Source organism: Onychostoma macrolepis, chromosome 05 (genome assembly GCF_012432095.1).
Source record: "Onychostoma macrolepis isolate SWU-2019 chromosome 05, ASM1243209v1, whole genome shotgun sequence".
NCBI classification, from domain to species: Eukaryota; Metazoa; Chordata; class Actinopteri; order Cypriniformes; family Cyprinidae; genus Onychostoma; species Onychostoma macrolepis.
The window spans coordinates 29,982,701-29,997,374 of NC_081159.1; the positions used below are offsets into that span (position 1 = coordinate 29,982,701).

Consider the following 14,674-nt stretch of genomic DNA (forward strand, 5'->3'; position numbering starts at 1 on the left):
GCTTCACAAGGAGAGAACTGAAGCTGGAGTCAGTGCATCAAGAGTCACCACGCTCAGACGTCTTCAGGAAAAGGGCTACCAAGCCACTTCTGAACCAGAGACAATGTCAGAAGCATCTTACCTGGGCTGTGGAGAAAAAGAACTGGACTGTTGCTCAGTGGTCCAAAGTCCTCTTTTCAGATGAAAGTAAATTTTACATTTCATTTGGAAATCAAGGTCCCAGAGTCTGAAGGAAGAGTGGAGAGGCACAGAATCCATGTTGCTTGAAGTTCAGTGTGAAGTTTCCACAGTCAGTGATGATTTGGGCTGCCATGTCATCTGCTGGTGTTGGTCCACTGTGTTTTCTGAAGTCCACAGTCAACGCAGCCATCTACCAGGAAATTTTAGAGCACTTCATGCTTCCTTCTGTTGAAAAGCTTTATGGAGATGCTGATTTCATTGTCCAGCAGGACTTGGCACCTGCCCACATTGCCAAAGGTACCAAAAGCTGGTTCAATGACCATAGTGTTACTGTGCTTGATTGGCCAGCAAACTCGCCTGACCTGAACCCCATAGAGAATCTATTGGGTATTGTCAAGAGGAAGATGAGAGACACCAGACCCAACAATGCAGAAGAGCTGAAGGCCACTATCAGAGCAACCTGGGCTCTCATAACACCTGAGCAGTGCCACAGACTGATCGACTCCATGCCACGCCGCATTGCTGCAGTAATTCAGGCAAAAGGACCCCCAACTAAGTATTGAGTGCTGTACATGCTCATACTTTTCATTTTCATACTTTTCAGTTGGCCAAGATTTCTAAAAATCCTTTCTTTGTATTGGTCTTAAGTAATATTCTAATATTTTGAGATACTGATTTTTGACTTTCATGAGCTGTAAGCTCTAATCATCAAAATTAAAAGAAATAAACATTTGAAATATATCAGTCTGTGTGTAATGAATGAATATAATATACAAGTTTCACTTTTTGAATGGAATTAGTGAAATAAATCAACTTTTTGATGATATTCTAATTATATGACCAGCACCTGTATGTATGTGTGTATATATATATATATATATATATATATATATATGTATATGTGTATGTGTTTCATCTATAGATAGATAGATAGGTGAAGCTGTCTATCTGTCTATCTATCAATCTATCTATTAGTGATGTGTGGACCAGCTCACACTTCCCCGAATCCGCAGCTTCAAATAAATTATCTGCCCACCACCCACCTGCACCTATATTTTTCTCTGATTTAGATAACCGCACCTGATCGTCACATTATAATTATTCAAATTTTTAGTTTGGCATAATGATATGATAAATGTATGGTTCATTTTTAACAGCAGATTCAGTGACGCTGATCTGCGCATCACTGCACACGTCTGCTGTGCGCTACGGCTCTGACATGGCCACCGGAGCTGATTGCGGCCATTCTAGTCAATGCTTGTTTATAATAGCCATGCTGCAGCACGTTTCTGAAACAGCCCAGAAGCGACTTTCCGCGCTGCTTCGCTAATAGTCTTGTGATTTGGCACCATGTGGAGGACAGAACAAAACTTCTGAGCCGTAAGGGGCAGTGGTAAAATAATACGCTGATTGTGGGCTGATTTTAAATGAACATTTAGGCTAATTATAAACCAAAATCTTCTTTGGCCATATTAGCTTACTCAAAGGCATTAACATAGGCTTTACTCCCTTCAAACTTTATCTGGAATGTCACCGTTTCTGTCACTGCAACTTCCCAAACAGGCAAACACACACAAATGAAATCATCTGCCTGATGAAAAATGTATTTAAAACATGAAATTTAGAAAATGTAGTTAATATTTCTCATCCACCCACGACCCACCCACAATTAATCAGAATGTTTTTTTTGTTTTTTTTACCCGACCCACAGATTATCCGCAGCGCCCATGGATATAACAGTCATCCGCACATCATCACTACTATCTCTCTCTCTCTCTCTCTCTCTCTCTCTCTCTCTCTCTATATATATATATATATATATATATAAAATATACACACACTGAACCTATTTTTCATGAGCTGAACTCAAAGATCTAAGACTTTTTCTATGTACACAAAAGGCCTATTTCTCTCAAATATGTGGATATTTGTTAGAGGTTTGAAAATCCACTCCCGTGTCACCCTCTAATCAGCATCTAGATATGCCACACCTGTGAAGTGGATGGATTATCTTGGCAAAGGAGAAGTGCTCACTAACACAATTTAGACAGATTTGTGAACAATATTTGAGAGAAATAGGCCTTTTGTGTACATAGAAAAAGTCTTAGATATTTGAGTTCAGCTCATGAAAAATGTGTGCAAAAACAAAAGTGTTGCGTTTATAATTTTGTTCAGTGTGTGTGTGTGTGTGTGTGTGTGTGTGTGTATGTATATATATATATATATATGCATGCATGCGCATACACATACATATACACACACACACATTGGTGTGAAAAAGTGTTGGCCCCCCTCCTGATTTTTACATTTTTTGCATGTTTGTCACACTTTAATGTTTCAGATCATCAAACAAATTTAAATATTAATCAAAGATAACACAAGTAAACACAACATGCAGTTTTTAAATGAAGTTTTTTATTATGAAGGGAAAACAAAATCCAAACCCACATGGCCCTGTGTGAAAAAGTGCTTGCCCCCTCCTATTAAATCATGAAAGAACTGTGATTAACCATATTATTTTAGAAAGCTGAGTTAAATTTCACTAGCCAAACCCAGGCCTGATTACTGCCAGACCTGTTGAATCAAGAAATCACTTAAATGGAACCTGTCTGACAAAGTGAAGCATGTTTAAAGAGCAACACATCATTCCGCGATCTTAAGAAATTCATAAACAGATGAGAAACAAAATAGTTGACATTTATCAGTCTGGAAAGGGTTATAAAGCCATTTCTAAGGCTTTGGGACTCCAGCAAACCATGGTCAGAGCCATTATCCACAAATGGAGAAAACTTGGAACAGTGGTGACCCTTCCCAGGAGTGGCCGGCCTACCAAAATTACTCCAAGAGCACAAAGACGACTCATCCAGGAGGTCATAAAAGAACCCAGAACAACATCTAAAGAACTGCAGGCCTCACTTGCCTCAATTAAGGTCCGTGTTCATGATTCAACAATAAGAAAGAGACTGGGCAAAAACAGCATCCATGGGAGAGTTCCAAGGCAAAAGCCATTGCTGACCAAAAAGAACACACAGGCTCGTCTCACATTTGCCAAAAAATATCTTGATTATCCCCAAGACTTTTGGGAAGGTGTGTGTCCCGTTACATCTGGCGTAAAACCAACACAGCATTTCATAAAAATAACATCATACCAACAGTCAAACATGGTGGTGGTAGTGTGATGGTCTGAGGCTGCTTTGCAGCTTCAGAACCTGGATGACTTGCTATAATTGATGGAACCATGAATTCTTCACTCTATCAGAAAATCCTGAAGGAGAATGTCCGGCCATCAGTTTGTGACCTCAAGCTCAAGTGCACTTGGGTTGTGCAGCAGGACAATGATTCCAAACACAGCAGCAAGTCCACCTCTGAATGTCTCAAGAAAAACAAAAATGAAGCGTTAGCGTTAGTTCTGGCAGGTCACGTGAGTCAAGCTTGCATCAGCTGATTCCCAGCTGATCGTATCTACCTATAGGAATACAACACCTATCGCGGCATTCCTATATAAGCTCTCTTCTGTATCAATCAGCAGCTTTTCCGCTTGCTCAGGAGCAAATCAGACGGCGAATTCCATCTCTACGGGAAAGCTTTCAGTCAGGAATTTTCAGGGGTTCGTTCCCACGGGGTTCTCACCAGATTCAACAAGTTTGTGAACTTGAACGCGAATTCGCCGCGATCGATATAAGCTTCTCAAGTACTGCTTCTCATAGCGTAATATCACTGACATAGACTCTTTGCCTGCAATGCCCGCAAATCATCGCTGAAGTTGTGCTAATGTGACTGCATCAACAACGCTTTTACACGAGATCTGCTTCCCCGCTGGTAGAAGTAAAGATATCAGGAGGGTTAAAGCATCCACGTAAAATGAACCTTAACCCTTTATTCATCTCTGAATGTCTTCACGAAGCTAAGCAAAGTTCTTATTTCATTCTCATTGCCTTATGCTATGTTGGCAATTATGCTGTCGTCAAATATTGCTCGTTGTTAAGGCAGTTGTTCAGTAACATGTTTGTTTGCTAGGCATGCTGTTGCTTTAGGCTCATTGGTTGTATTTTGTCACGCTGGTAACATTACTCTGTAAACCTACCGCAGCGAGGCTTGTTTTTAATGTTGTTAAGGTTGTCTGATATGTAACCGGTTGCTGCTTAAGACTCATCTAGTATTGGGAATTCTGTTTCATTAAACTTATCTATTTTATTTCTATTTGATATGCTGTTGCTTTAATCAGTGTACCTGTAACGTGCTTGATACTTAAAGGGCAGTATATAGATCTTGCTACCAAAGGTTATAATGATAACGATTATCTGGATAAGGGCAACATAGGTTGCCTAAACGTCGGGTATTGACCATATGCTGTACTGCATTAAAGGGGCATGCTGCTCTTCTCAGCTGCTGATTAAAGAAGAGCACCCCTTCACTGCTTCTCTTCGTATTAAAGGGCATGCTGCCGCAGTCTACGTTATTTCAGAAGGTCTTTGCTTTAAAGCTGTTAGGGTATTGGGATTTTGCTTGCTTTTAGGGCTTATCCAGTGCTCAGTATCATGTTTGTTGCTAGACCAGCTTGTTTCTTAAGCTATTGGTTGTACTGCAAGTACTTGTACTTGGTAAATTCACAACAGCAATAAGCTAACATTTAACCTGTTGTTTAGGCCATCTGATTGTTCTCGAAATACGCTTGCTGCTTATGGCTCATCTAGTTATTGGGACTGCTATTTCCTTAAGTTTCTCTGACTACTGCAACATGCTTGTTGCAAGCAATCGAGTGCATTGGTAAGGATTTCTGTCTTCACTCACGTGGGTTGTCAGATTGAAGACCCGTAACATAACGAGCACCATGTCAATGGGAGACGACAACCTGTAAACTGATGAGTTGATTTGAGCTATATGCTGTTTCTATAGAGTTTTTAAATGGATGCTGAAGCTTTTAGGTCAGGTAGAATATGCGATCTCTCTCTGAACCGTCATTGCTCGCTTCTATGGCTGCAGTACATGTGTTTGCTGCAAATTAGGCTGTCATTTTTTTTTTTTTTTTAATGAGTCAACTAGCTGTCAATTTTTCTGCATCTTTTTCAGGTATTGCATAAAAGGGACTTGCTGCTCTTCTTAGCTGCTTATTAAGAAGAGCATCCCTTCGCTGCTACTCTCTTCCGGTAAGGGGCTTGCTGCTCTTCTTGGCTGCTGATTAAAGAAGAGCACCCCTTCGCTGCTTCTGTTCTTCTTAAAGGGCATGCTGCCGCAGTCTACGCTATTTCAGAAGGTCTTTGCTTTAAAGCTGTTAGGTTATTGGGATTTTGCTTGCTTTTAGGGCTTATCTAGTGCTCAGTATCATGTTTGTTGCTAAACCTGCTTGTTTCTTTAAAGCTATTGGTTGTATTGCAAGTACTGGTACTTGGTGAATTTGCAACAGCAATAAGCTAATATTTAACCTGTTGTTAGGCCATCTGATTGTTCTCGAAATATGCTTGCTGCTTATGGCTCATCCAGTTATTGGGACTGCTATTTCCTTAAGTTTATCTGACTACTGCAACATGCTGTTGCAAAGCTATCGAGTGCATTGGTAAGGATTTCTGTCTTCACTCACGTTAGTTGTCAGATTGAAGACGCGTAACATAATGAGCACAATGTCAATGGGAGATGACAACCTGTAAACTGAGTTGATTTGAGTTATTATATGCTGTTTCTATAGTTTTTAAATGGATGCTGAAGCTTTTAGGCCAGGTAGAATATGCGATCTCTCTCTGAACCGTTCATTGCTTGCTTCTATGGCTGCAGTACGTGTGTTTGTCATTTTTAGTGAGTCAATTAGCTGCCAATTTTTCTGCATATTTTTCAGGTATTGCATAAAAAGGGCTTGCTGCTCTTCTTAGCTGCTTATTAAGAAGAGCATCCCTTCGCTGCTACTCTCTTCCGGTAAGGGGCTTGCTGCTCTTCTTGGCTGCTTATGAAGAAGAGCACCCCTTCACTGCCTTCTCCGTAAGGGGCTGCTGCCCCAGTCTCTGCTATTTTCAGAAGGATATGCTTCTTTTAGAATGCCATCAGTTGTGGTTTGGGCGGTTCTGGCCTATCATTGTGTCGGGCGGTTCGGGCCTATCGTTTGTGTTGGGGGGGTTATTATTGTTGCTCTCCCTGCTCATTCATGACAGGCTGCATGGATGGGCAGGGAGTTTTTGCACAGAACAGAACCATACCGCCAAACCAAAACTTTATGCTAAGTATCTATCTTTTGACGATAGTGGTCCTGACAGAAATGAAGCGTTAGCGTTAGTTCTGGCAGGTCACGTGAGTCAAGCTTGCATCAGCTGATTCCCAGCTGATCGTATCTACCTATAGGAATACAACACCTATCGCGGCATTCCTATATAAGCTCTCTTCCGTATCAATCAGCAGCTTTTCCGCTTGCTCAGGAGCGAATCACCCTCCTCCATCCCCAACTCCTCCTTTCGCAGTCAGGACTTGTCTTTCTGATATTCCTTGCTGAATTATATTAAATACACTAAATACAATAAAATATCATTAAGTACATTAATGATATCTGCCTTGTTCTGTTCTGTTTACCCGGGGGGGTTATTATTGTTGCTCTCCCTGCTCATTCATGACAGGCTGCATGGATGGGCAGGGAGTTTTTGCACAGAACAGAACCATACCGCCAAACCAAAACTTTATGCTAAGTATCTATCTTTTGACGATAGTGGTCCTGACAGAATTAAGGTTTTGGAGTGGCCAAATCAAAGTCTGGACTTAAATCCAATTGAAATGCTGTGGCATGACCCTAAACAGTCCATTCATGCGCGAAAATCCTCCAATGTGGCTGAATTAAAACAATTCTGCAAAGAAGAGTGGGCCAAAATTACTCCACAGCGATGTGAAAGACTCATTGCCAGTTATCGCAAACGCTTGATTGCAGTTGTTGCTGCAAAGGGTGGCACAACCAGTTATTAGGTTTAGGGGGCAAGCACTTTTTCACAGGGCCATGTGGGTTTGGATTTTGTTTTCCCTTCATAATAAAAAAATTAATTTAAAAACTGCATGTTGTGTTTACTTGTGTTATCTTTTGATTAATATTTAAATTTGTTTGATGATCTGAAACATTAAAGTGTGACAAATGCAAAAAAATTAAAAATCAGGAAGGGGGCCAACACTTTTTCACACCACTCTGAGTGTGTGTGTGTGTGTATGTATATACAGTACATATATATATATATATATATATATATATATATATTCGAAAAATTGACACTTATGACTGGTTTTGTGGTCCAGGGTCATATACATATACATACATACAGTGAGGAAAATAAGTATTTGAACACCCTGCTATTTTGCAAGTTCTCCCACTTAGAAATCATGGAGGGGTCTGAAATTGTCATCGTAGGTGCATGTCCACTGTGAGAGACACAATCAAAAAAAAAAAAATCCAGAAATCACAATGTATGATTTTTTAACTATTTATTTGTATGATACAGCTGCAAATAAGTATTTGAACACCTGAGAAAATCAATGTTAATATTTGGTACAGTAGCCTTTGTTTGCAATTACAGAGGTCAAACGTTTCCTGTAGTTTTTCACCAGGTTTTCACACACTGCAGGAGGGATTTTGGCCCACTCCTCCACACAGATCTTCTCTAGATCAGTCAGGTTTCTGGCCTGTCGCTGAGAAACACGGAGTTTGAGCTCCCTCCAAAGATTCTCTATTGGGTTTAGGTCTGGAGACTGGCTAGGCCACGCCAGAACCTTGATATGCTTCTTACAGAGCCACTCCTTGGTTATCCTGGCTGTGTGCTTCGGGTCATTGTCATGTTGGAAGACCCAGCCTCGACCCATCTTCAATGCTCTAACTGAGGGAAGGAGGTTGTTCCCCAAAATCTCGCAATACATGGCCCCGGTCATCCTCTCCTTAATACAGTGCAGTCGCCCTGTCCTGTGCTTCACAGTAGGGATGGTGTTCTTGGGATGGTACTCATCATCATTCTTCTTCCTCCAAACACGTTTAGTGGAATTATGACCAAAAAGTTCTATTTTGGTCTCATCTGACCACATGACTTTCTCCCATGACTCCTCTGGATCATCCAAATGGTCATTGGCAAACTTAAGTCGGGCCTGGACATGTGCTGGTTTAAGCAGGGGAACCTTCCGTGCCATGCATGATTTCAAACCATGTCGTCTTAGTGTATTACCAACAGTAACCTTGGAAACGGTGGTCCCAGCTCTTTTCAGGTCATTGACCAGCTCCTCCCGTGTAGTTCTGGGCTGATTTCTCACCTTTCTTAGGATCATTGAGACCCCACGAGGTGAGATCTTGCATGGAGCCCCAGTCCGAGGGAGATTGACAGTCATGTTTAGCTTCTTCCATTTTCTAATGATTGCTCCAACAGTGGACCTTTTTCACCAAGCTGCTTGGCAATTTCCCGTAGCCCTTTCCAGCCTTGTGGAGGTGTACAATTTTGTCTCTAGTGTCTTTGGACAGCTCTTTGGTCTTAGCCATGTTAGTAGTTGGATTCTTACTGATTGTATGGGGTGGACAGGTGTCTTTATGCAGCTAACGACCTCAAACAGGTGCATCTAATTTAGGATAATAAATGGAGTGGAGGTGGACATTTTAAAGGCAGACTAACAGGTCTTTGAGGGTCAGAATTCTAGCTGATAGACAGGTGTTCAAATACTTATTTGCAGCTTTATCATACAAATAAATAGTTAAAAATCATACATTGTGATTTCTGGATTTTTTTTTTTAGATTGTCTCTCACAGTGGACATGCACCTCACGATGACAATTTCAGACCCTCCATGATTTCTAAGTGGGAGAACTTGCAAAATAGCAGGGTGTTCAAATACTTATTTTCCTCACTGTATATATCTATATATATATATATATATATATATATATATATATATATATATATATATATATATATATATATATATATATATATATATATATATATATATATATATATATATATATATATATATATATATATATATACACACACACAGTGGGGCAAAAAGTATTTAGTCAGCCACCAATTGTGCAAGTTCTCCCACTTAAAAAGATGAGAGAGGCCTGTAATTTTCATCATAGGTATACCTCAACTATGAGAGACAAAATGAGAAAAAATCCAGAAAATCACATTGTAGGATTTTTAAAGAATTAATTGGTAAATTCCTCGGTAAAATAAGTATTTGGTCACCTACAAACAAGCAAGATTTCTGGCTCTCACAGACCTGTAACTTCTTCTTTAAGAGGCTCCTCTGTCCTCCACTCGTTACCTGTATTAATGGCATCTGTTTGAACTCGTTATCAGTATAAAAGACACCTGTCCACAACCTCAAACAGTCCAACTCCAAACTCCACCATGGCCAAGTCCAAAGAGCTGTCAAAGGACACCAGAAACAAAATTGTAGACCTGCACCAGGCTGGGAAGACTGAATCTGCAATAGGTAAGCAGCTTGGTGTGAAGAAATCAACTGTAGGAGCAATTATTAGAAAATGGAAGACATACAAGACCACTGATAATCTCCTCGATCTGGGGCTCCACGCAGATCTCACCCGTGGGGTCAAAATGATCACAAGAACTGTGAGCAAAAATCCCAGAATCACACGGGGGGACCTAGTGAATGACCTGCAGAGAGCTGGGACCAAAGTAACAAAGGCTACCATCAGTAACACACTGCGCCGCCAGGGGACTCAAATCCTGCAGTGCCAGACGTGTCCCCCTGCTTAAGCCAGTACATGTCCGGGCCCGTCTGAAGTTTGCTAGAGAGCATTTGGATGATCCAGAAGAGGTTTGGGAGAATGTCATATGGTCAGATGTAGGGATGTCACGGTACCAAAATTTTTGTATTCGGTACCGATACCAGTGAAAATCCACGGTTCTCGGTACCAATTTCGGTACCAAAGCAAAACACAAAAACATGCTAATTAAAAAACACAATTTTTTTAAATTAATAAAGTCAAACAAAAATAAAATGTATAAAAATCAAAGCCATTCTTTATACTTATTTAAAATTGTGTTTCAAGTTTTTCCGCAAGTAATAAAAGTATGAAAAACAGTAAACAAATTTCACCCAAATTTAATTTGTCTTTTAATTAATGAAATTTAAACTTTTTTTTTTTTTTTTTTTTGGTAAATAAAGGGGATTTAGGCTACTATTAAAATTAAAACTAAAACATGGAAGAAATATTGAGTGATTATTTCTTAAAAAATAAAGTTTTATTAATTTTTTCAACAGTAGTAGCAGTAGCCTATCACATACATTCTACTAAATAATAGTAGCCTAATGGTACAAAGTCTTTAGTTAAACCGGACTTTTATTTTGACGGGTTGCCGTGAATACATTTAAATTGACGCTGGTTTTACTCAATGAAACGGTAAAATGCTCATGAGGTGACTCTCAGAGCAGTTCTGGAGATGTTGTTTATGTATTTATTTCCTCACTGAGACTGCAGATGCTGAAATCACTGCGAGTGTCACTGGCGCTTCAGTGTATAGTAAACAAAACCGCGGGCCGTTCATTCATTCACACAGAGACTCGCAGAACATACAGGATTCACATTTGAATCGACTTTTGCGGTTTAATATTTGCAGATACTGGTCCATATCGCGATTTGATCTAAGTGTAATGACCTACTTTGACAAATTCCGTGACATTCCGCGTTAAACTGTAAATTCCGTTTTTATAACTGGATTCCGAGATTCCGTCCGCGTTTTCTGCATCGCGGAAATCATACGCCAAGAACCGGGTCGAACGGGTACTCGGTACCACCGGTACTTCAAAAAACCTGGTACCGTGACGTTTTAATTTCTTTAGTACCGACTTGGTACCGAAGTACCGGGTCTTTTGACAACACTAGTCAGATGAAACCAAAATAGAACTTTTTGGTAAAAACTCAACTTGTCGTGTTTGGAGGAGAAAGAATGCTGAGTTGCATCCAAAGAACACCATACCTACTGTGAAGCATGGGGGTGGAAACATCATGCTTTGGGGCTGTTTTTCCGTAAAGGGACCAGGACAACTGATCTGTGTAAACAAAAGAATGAATGGGGCCATGTATCGTGAGATTTTGAGTGTAAACCTCCTTCCATCAGCAAGGGCATTGAAGATGAAACGTGACTGGGTCTTTCAGCATGACAATGATCCCAAACACACCGCCCGGGCAACGAAGGAGTGGCTTCGTAAGAAGCATTTCAAGGCACTTCAAGATCCGTTCAAAATGCTGAATCATTCAGTAAAAACACTGCTGAGTTTTGCTTTGATCTTTGTTTGGAACTATTTTCGATGGTGAAATAGAACAGTCAATATTGTGTATAAAAAGTAAGTAACTTAATGTTAACAAATTTTTTATTGAACTATGTAACATTTGCAATCGTGATAATCAGCAACAGCTCACTTGTTATGCTACTTAACAATATCAGATGTTATAAATAAACTCAACAGTTTGAACATTTACCTCATGTTTCTTCCGTGAGTTTATGTGTGCCGTTAAGGTTATTTGTTTTTATGTTGAATGTAATAAAATCAGAATCAGTCTTGCATTTCGATGCTTCCATAGATATTTTTTTTCAATCAAGTTTTAATCAGGCTAACTTGTCCAATCGGGCATGTAACGTTGTCTTTCACTACAAAATTGTCCCGGACGAGCTTTAATGTCAAGTACAACTACAGTGACAATAGACACAATTTATCATTTACATGTAGTTTCTAGTTATAGTAAGATGTCACGTCAATATGGGACAGTCGAAAATATATAAACAAATGAAATTTCACACATTTTGCTGTTCGTCAGTTATTTCGACAGATAGTAGAACGTTACTATGACAATCGTTCGCGCTGGGCATTACGTTAAAAGTTGGGTAAACACTACTTTAAATGCTCTCAATAAGAAAATTAATCTGCCAAAATGAAAAAAATGCAGCATTCAACCTAACTATGCTATAATAGCAATTTCCAGCTTACTGCACATAAGTTACCAAGGCCACTTGTCTAAATGTCATGATAGCAGGCTATTGCGACATAAGAAATATATCCTTTTATATTTAATAAGTAAAATTAAGTGAATTTACCAGGAATTATGAATAAAGTCTCTAATCTTCAATCGTTCTGGCAGGCACTGCTCCAGTCGCTGGATTTCAGATTTGAATAATGCGAGCGCAATCCCATAATGCTACACTACAGTAAAGTAGTGTAAAAAGCAGGAGCTACAATGACAACACCTGCTTCTTGTAAATTAATTACAGTTGACATGGAAATATACTGTTAACAACTGTAAAACCTTATTTGACCCATAACGCATTGCAAATTACAGCTACATCTTGTAAAATGTTTAAACAGTAAAATTCTGTAAAATTTTGCTGTAGAAACTACAACAATTTTTTACAATGCAGTGTTTCCACCTCCATGTTTGACGGTGGGGATGGTGTTCTTGTGGTCATAGGTAGCGTTCCTCCTCCTCCAAACACGGCGAGTTGAGTTGATGCCAAAAGGCTTGATTTTGGTCTCATCTGACCACAACACTTTCACCCAGTTCTCCTCTGAATCATTGGCAAACTTCAGACGGGCCTGTACATGTGCTTTCTTGAGCAGTGGGACCTTGCGGGCGCTGCAGGATTTCAGTCCTTCATGGTGTAGTGTGTTACCAATTGTTTTCTTGATGACTATGGTCCCAGCTGCCTTGAGATCATTGACAAGATCCTCCCATGTAGTTCTGGGCTGATTCTTATGATCACTGAAACTCCACGAGGTGAGATCTTGCATGTAGCCCCAGTCCGAGGGTGATTGACAGTTAATTTTAGTTTCTTCCATTTGCGAATAATCACACCAACTGTTGTCACCTTCTCACCAAGCTGCTTGGCGATGGTCGTGTAGCCCATTCCAGCCTTGTGTAGGTCTACAATCTTGTCCCTGACATCCATGGATAGCTCTTTGGTCTTGGCCATGGTGGAGAGTTTGGAATCTGATTGATTGATTGCTTCTGTGGACAGGTTGTCTTTTATACAGGTAACAAGCTGAGATTAGGAGCACTCCCTTTAAGAGAATGCTCCTAATCTCAGCTCCTTACCTGTATAAAAAAACACCTGGGAGCCAGAAATCTTGCTGATTGATAGGGGATCAAATAAATATTTGACTCATTAAAATGCAAATCAATTTATAACTTTTTTTAAATGCATTTTTCTGGATTGTTTGTTGTTGTTGTTCTGTCTCTCACTGTTCAAATAAACCTACCATTAAAATTATAAACTGATCATTTCTTTGTCAGTGGGCAAACGTACAAAATCAGCAGGGGATCAAATATTTTCCCCTCTCTGTGTGTGTGTGTGTATATATAATGTTTTTTTTTTTTTTCATTTTTTCAATTAACAGTATTTTAATGCTACTTGATATTGTTAACAGCAGTTAAAATGCTTAAAACTGCAACCTAAATTATTAAAGTCTCCACCAGATCAAGAGGGTGCTATAACTCCTCAAACATCATTGGAAGCCACTGAGCAAGCTAATATTATGGAAAGTGAACCAGAATCCAAGAAGCAGGAGGAGGATGCATATGACGGTGAAGATGGTGGTGATAAAGAAAACTATGATGGTGGAGATGAAGACCATGAAGAGGAAAAAGCAGAGACAAAAAAGGCTCATCAAAGCATGTGGAAGACTAGACTCTTGCCAGAAGAAGGTACTGCACAAAACTGGCATGGTATTTGTTTAGTGAAGTGTGGTGGCTTTGTTTTGGGTACATATATTTGCTCATGGAATAGTTTTATCTTGCAGATTTCAAAGAGCTCTTCACAACTCGTGCCTCTAACAGTGAGGAAGACTCTGGACTGCATACATTAGGTACAAGCCCTTCCCTACCAGATGAAGAGGAGGGTACATATCACCCTTCTAAGGATTCCTGAACGTTTAAACCAAAAGTTATAAATGCTGACAGATGAAGCAATCTCACTGAGGTGGAGGAAAACCTTGTTCGTGAAGCACACAAGCAGTAACCAAAGCATAAGAGCTTTCACCCTTTGCACTAATTAAATGGTCTCATGAATTAATTATTTTGTTTTAATTTGTTTGTCAATTTACTGTATATACAAAACAAACCTATGAGTTTTAGTAGCTTTGGTTATAGACAAGTTGCAAATTGCGCTGCAAATAGTTTTGAATGTTATGCAGCAAATACACTAAATAAAGATAGTGTGTCTTAGGTTACGTTTACATGACAGCAGTGTACTAAAAACTATAAAGTTTTCCCTTTGCGTTTTTCGCGCACAGATCAGAAACAGAAAGAGGTTTATTACCAAGTAGTGACATAAGCTTCCAGTACACAGAGACAAGGGGACACAGACAATAAAAATAAGATGAGAATAAAAAATACACATGTAAATATAAATAGACAACAATTTAAAAGTAAATACATTGTATGTACAGTTGTGCTATAGATGATAGAATGGAATAGAATGGAATGAGATGCAGGGATGTGCTAGGATGGAGGTGGTAACAAATAAATATAAGGTTAT

The 14,674-nt window shown here is 39.5% G+C and overlaps 1 protein-coding gene across 2 annotated transcripts in view; it reads left to right on the top strand.

The window, feature by feature from the left end:
* Positions 1–14,220, top strand: part of LOC131541135 (zona pellucida sperm-binding protein 3-like) — a 64,775-nt gene extending 50,555 nt beyond the window's left edge. The window contains exons 9-10 of one of the 2 annotated variants that reach the window (XM_058776697.1): positions 13,615–13,842; positions 13,938–14,220. In XM_058776697.1, the coding sequence (XP_058632680.1) occupies positions 13,615–13,842; positions 13,938–14,065 (356 nt within the window). In that variant the 3' untranslated portion in view covers positions 14,066–14,220. The remainder of the gene's footprint in view (positions 1–13,614; positions 13,843–13,937) is intronic. The other variant, XM_058776698.1, reaches the window with a different exon arrangement.
* Positions 14,221–14,674: the final 454 nt, after the last annotated feature.